This window comes from Primulina tabacum, chromosome 3 (assembly GCF_025594145.1).
Source record: "Primulina tabacum isolate GXHZ01 chromosome 3, ASM2559414v2, whole genome shotgun sequence".
In the NCBI taxonomy this organism is placed as follows: Eukaryota; Viridiplantae; Streptophyta; class Magnoliopsida; order Lamiales; family Gesneriaceae; genus Primulina; species Primulina tabacum.
Window position 1 is genome coordinate 23,034,239 of NC_134552.1, and position 4,039 is coordinate 23,038,277.

A 4,039-nucleotide genomic window follows, 5' to 3' on the forward strand; every position below is an offset into this window, starting at 1 on the left:
AACCTGTGGGAATTCCTTACACGGTGCTTATTCCTCCCAACTAAATAGACTTGACTAAGAATCGATACCTCGAGACCCATCCTAGGATGCTACGGTATTGACTCCAACCCGTACCAACAATCCAAAGGACCCCAACCTCGACAATCAACAAAACGACACAACCCGAAATTCGACACCATTTTCTTCCTAAGACTTCTATTACCTCCCAAGCCATCCCCGACTCGAAATGAAACCTCAAATGGTGCCTAAACACATCCCAAATTGTGTCTAAATGCAGTAGTATCGGCCCGGCGATGCCCAACGAATCCTGCAACTCAAAAACTTCAAGAATTCATCAATAACATATTTCTCAGAAAAATGCAGTTTGAGCGGTTCTACAAAAATGATCATAACTCACTCATTTCTTACCCAAATATTTTGAAGTTTTGTATCAAATCGAAGGTATCGAGGAGTACTACGTTTTATGTGTTGAAATATTTTGCAAAAACTAGATCGAAAAATTGCAGTACTCGAAAATACAGTAAAAATGAATTTGTGAGATCTAAAAACGTTGCAAAAATCGATCCAACAATTTTCTGCTCAAACTTTGTACATCACACATGGATTTTTATGCATAAAAATATCAAAACATAATATGACTAGATCGACGCAGGAAAAAAAAGAATATACATGTCCTTTTGATATTAAAATTTACTGAACCGACGATACCGAAGCGGGAAAGAAGCGAGGGTTGATCTGGGACGATCGTGGAACGATTTTCTTGCAATGAAATCAACGAAAACTTGCTGGAAAATCAGAGGAAGGGGCGGCTGCTCTTGGCAAGTAGAACCCTAGGTTGTTTTACTTAAAAAAACGAAATGGAAGTGAGGTGTGAATATTTGTGTGTGTGTGCAACGTGAGGTGTGTGTGCAAGGGGTGTGTGCGTGCGTGTGTTAGGTAATTAGGGAGAGTAAAATTTGCGTAATTACATAATTAACCACTAATTAATGTTAATCAAACACTAACTTTACTGAAAATTCCTTAATTAAAATAAAATGCACATGTACTAAATCTTTAAAAGTTTAAAATCATAAAAATCACCTAATAGATAAATTAGGCTTTTAAAGTGCTAAAAATTAAATAAATCTTTTAAAATGCCCTAACCCTAACTTAAAATAAATTACCACGTTTTAAAATTGCCAAAATCTTCACCGGTCTCTTTTCCTCAATCCCGCATCGAATAATCGCCTGAAACATGAAACTCAAGAAAACATTTAACGTGTATCACATAAATATAAGTAATTTAAAATAACGCAAATTAAATAGATCATGCATCGCTATAAATCATTTTAAACTTAAATAAACAATTTGACAATTTAATAAATACATGGGTTTTACGTGTACTGAATTTGGGCTCTACAAAAGTAATTGATGTACATGTTCAAGATTTGCTGAAAGCCGGTCACATTCGGGAAATACATTTTCCTACCTGTCTCTCGAATGTGGTGCTGGTACCAAAATCTACCGGTAAGTGGAGGATGTGTGTTGATTTCAGGGATCTCAACAAAACTTGCTCCAAAGACCATTATCCTCTGCCCAGAATTGATCAGTTGGTGGATTCCACCTCTGGGTATGAACTTCTTAGTTTCATGGATGCTTACCAGGGGTATCATCAAATTCCCCTGGCAAAAAATGATCAAGACAAGGCCAGCTTCATCACTTCGGGGGCACATTCTACTATGTTGTCATGCCTTTCGGGTTGAAGAACGCCGGGGCCACCTATCAGCGTCTCATGAACAAAGTGTTTGAGAAACAGTTGGGCAGAAATGTAAAGGTTTATGTGGATGATATCTTGGGCAAGTCCACAGAGGTTTTTGGTTTCATCTCTGACTTGGAAGAGAATTTTGCCACTCTGATGCAATATGAAATTAAGCTCAACCCGGCCAAGTGTATCTTTGGCGTGAAGAGTGGCAAATTTCTGGGTTTTGTAGTTACTGACCGGGGGATTGAGGTGAATCAAGAGAAAGTCAAATCACTGCTAAACATGTCGTCTCCTCGATCTGTCCGGGAAGTGTAGAAGTTGACTGGGAGAATTGCTTCTCTTTCCCGGTTCATATCCCGGTCAGCACATCGGAGTTATCCATTTTTTCAGGTTCTTAGGAAGGCACAAAAGTTTGGGTGAGATGAGAAGTGTGAACATGCCTTCCAATACCTTAAAAGTCATCTGGCAGAGCTTCCTGTCTTAGTGAAGCCAGAGCCCGGGGAGAAATTATTTATTTATCTGTCCACCACGGAGTATGCTGTCAGCTCGGTACTTGTGAAAGAAGAGGGCTCTGATCATAAGCTTGTCTATTATGTCAGCCATGCTCTTAGGGACCCGAGCTTCGACATAGTAAAGTGGAGAAGATAGCTCTCGTTCTTGTTATGACTGCCCGAAAACTGCGATCTTATTTTCTGTCGCATCAAATTATTGTGCTGACTAATAGTCCTCTCGAGAGGATTATGACTCATTCAGAAGTTTTCGGGAGAATGATCAAGTGGAAAGTGGAGCTAGGAGAATATGATATTGAGTATAGGCCCCGGGTTGCCATCAAAGCGCAGGCCTTGTCAGATTTCTTATCAGAGATGCTTCAGCCTGATGAAGAGCATGTATGGAGGGTGTTCGTGGATGAGGCGTCTAGCCTCTCTGGATGTGGGGTAGGAGTAGTGATAATAGCTCCCCCAGGAGAGAAGATTAAACTGGCAGTAAGAATTGACTCCCGAGTGACTAACAACGAGGCAGAGTATGAGACTGTTCTCGTCGGTATCTGACAGGCCCGGGAAGTTGGAGCCTCCCGGATCATTCTGTATTCTGATTAACAACTGATCACTCAGAAGATAAAGGGTATTTATGAAGCTAAGGATGACATGATGATTAAATATCTCAAGATCATTCAATCCCAGGCAGAAGTTTTTGTGGATTGGAGTATTAAGAAGATACCCCGAGACGAGAATGGGGAAGCAAACGCTTTGGTGAAGATGGCCGCCTCTTTATCAGAAGTCAGTACCCGAGAAGTATTGCATGTTTCCCGGCTAATCCTCTCCACGGAAGAAGAGACATTGTCAGCACCATAGGATTCTTGGATGATACCCCTGATCAAATTCATTGTAAGCAATGAATTATCTGAAGACAAAGCTCGAGCTCCGAAGATCAAGAGACAAGCTCCCATGTTTGTTCTCTTAAATAATATCTTGTCCAGAAGATCATTTCAGGGACCTCTGTTAAAGTGCTTATCTTTGGGAGAGGCGGATTATGTCCTCTGAGAGATTCGTGAAGGGTGTTGCAGAGAGCATCTCGGAGGAATAGCATTAGCCCGGAAAGCAATGCTTGCCGGATTTTGGTGGCCCACTATTAGCCAAGACTCTGCCCGAGTGGTCCGGGCTTGTAAGGGTTGTCAACATCACTCTAATTTCCAGCACAGCCCGCCACTCTCATGAAGCCTATATGGGAATCTTGTCCCTTTGATCAGTGGGGCATGGACATTGTTGGTCGCTTTCCAGTTGCCCGGGCTCAGAAGAAATTTCTTTTGGTAGCAGTTGATTATTTTTCTAAATGGGTAGAAGTCGAGCCCCTGGCAAAGATTACTGAGCAGAAATTTTTGAAGTTTTTGTGGAAGAGTATTGTATGCCGATTTGGAGTCCGTAGGAGACTAATCTCAGACAACGAGAGGCAGTTTCAGGGAAAAAAGATCACGGCTTGGTGCCAATAAATGAAAATCACTCAGTCTTTCACTTCAGTTGCTTATCCTCAAGCAAATGGCCAAACAGAGGTGGTGAACAGAATTATTGTGCAAGCTTTGAAAACTAGGCTACAGGGCAAAGGAAAGGACTGGGTGGAGGAATTGCCTAGTGTTCTCTGGGCATACAGAACTACTCCCCAAGCACCTACTCAAGAGACTCCGTTTAATATGGTATATGGTTCTGAAGCAGTTTTGTCGGTTGAAATCGGAAAATCTTCTGCCGGGGTAGAATCTTACCTGGATGACAATGATCAAAGCCGGGCAATGGAGTTGGATTTAGT

General features: G+C 41.6%; 1 protein-coding gene across 1 annotated transcript; it reads left to right on the plus strand.

The window, feature by feature from the left end:
* Positions 1-1,726: 1,726 nt before the first annotated feature.
* LOC142538598 (uncharacterized) lies at positions 1,727-3,728 on the plus strand. The gene is made up of 4 exons (XM_075643910.1): positions 1,727-1,990; positions 2,353-2,772; positions 2,857-3,018; positions 3,489-3,728. The coding sequence occupies exons 1-4, from the start codon at positions 1,727-1,729 to the stop codon at positions 3,726-3,728; spliced, it is 1,086 nt and encodes a 361-aa protein (XP_075500025.1).
* Positions 3,729-4,039: the final 311 nt, after the last annotated feature.

Coding starts and splice junctions, on each gene's coding strand:
- LOC142538598 (XM_075643910.1), top strand. CDS start 1,727: ATGCCTTTCGGGTTGAAGAACGCCGGGGCCACCTATCAGCGTCTCATG. Junction 2,773..2,856: donor ACGAGGCAGAGTATGAGACT/GTTCTCGTCGGT, acceptor ATCACTCAGAAG/ATAAAGGGTATTTATGAAGC. Junction 3,019..3,488: donor TGGCCGCCTCTTTATCAGAA/GTCAGTACCCGA, acceptor CCCTTTGATCAG/TGGGGCATGGACATTGTTGG.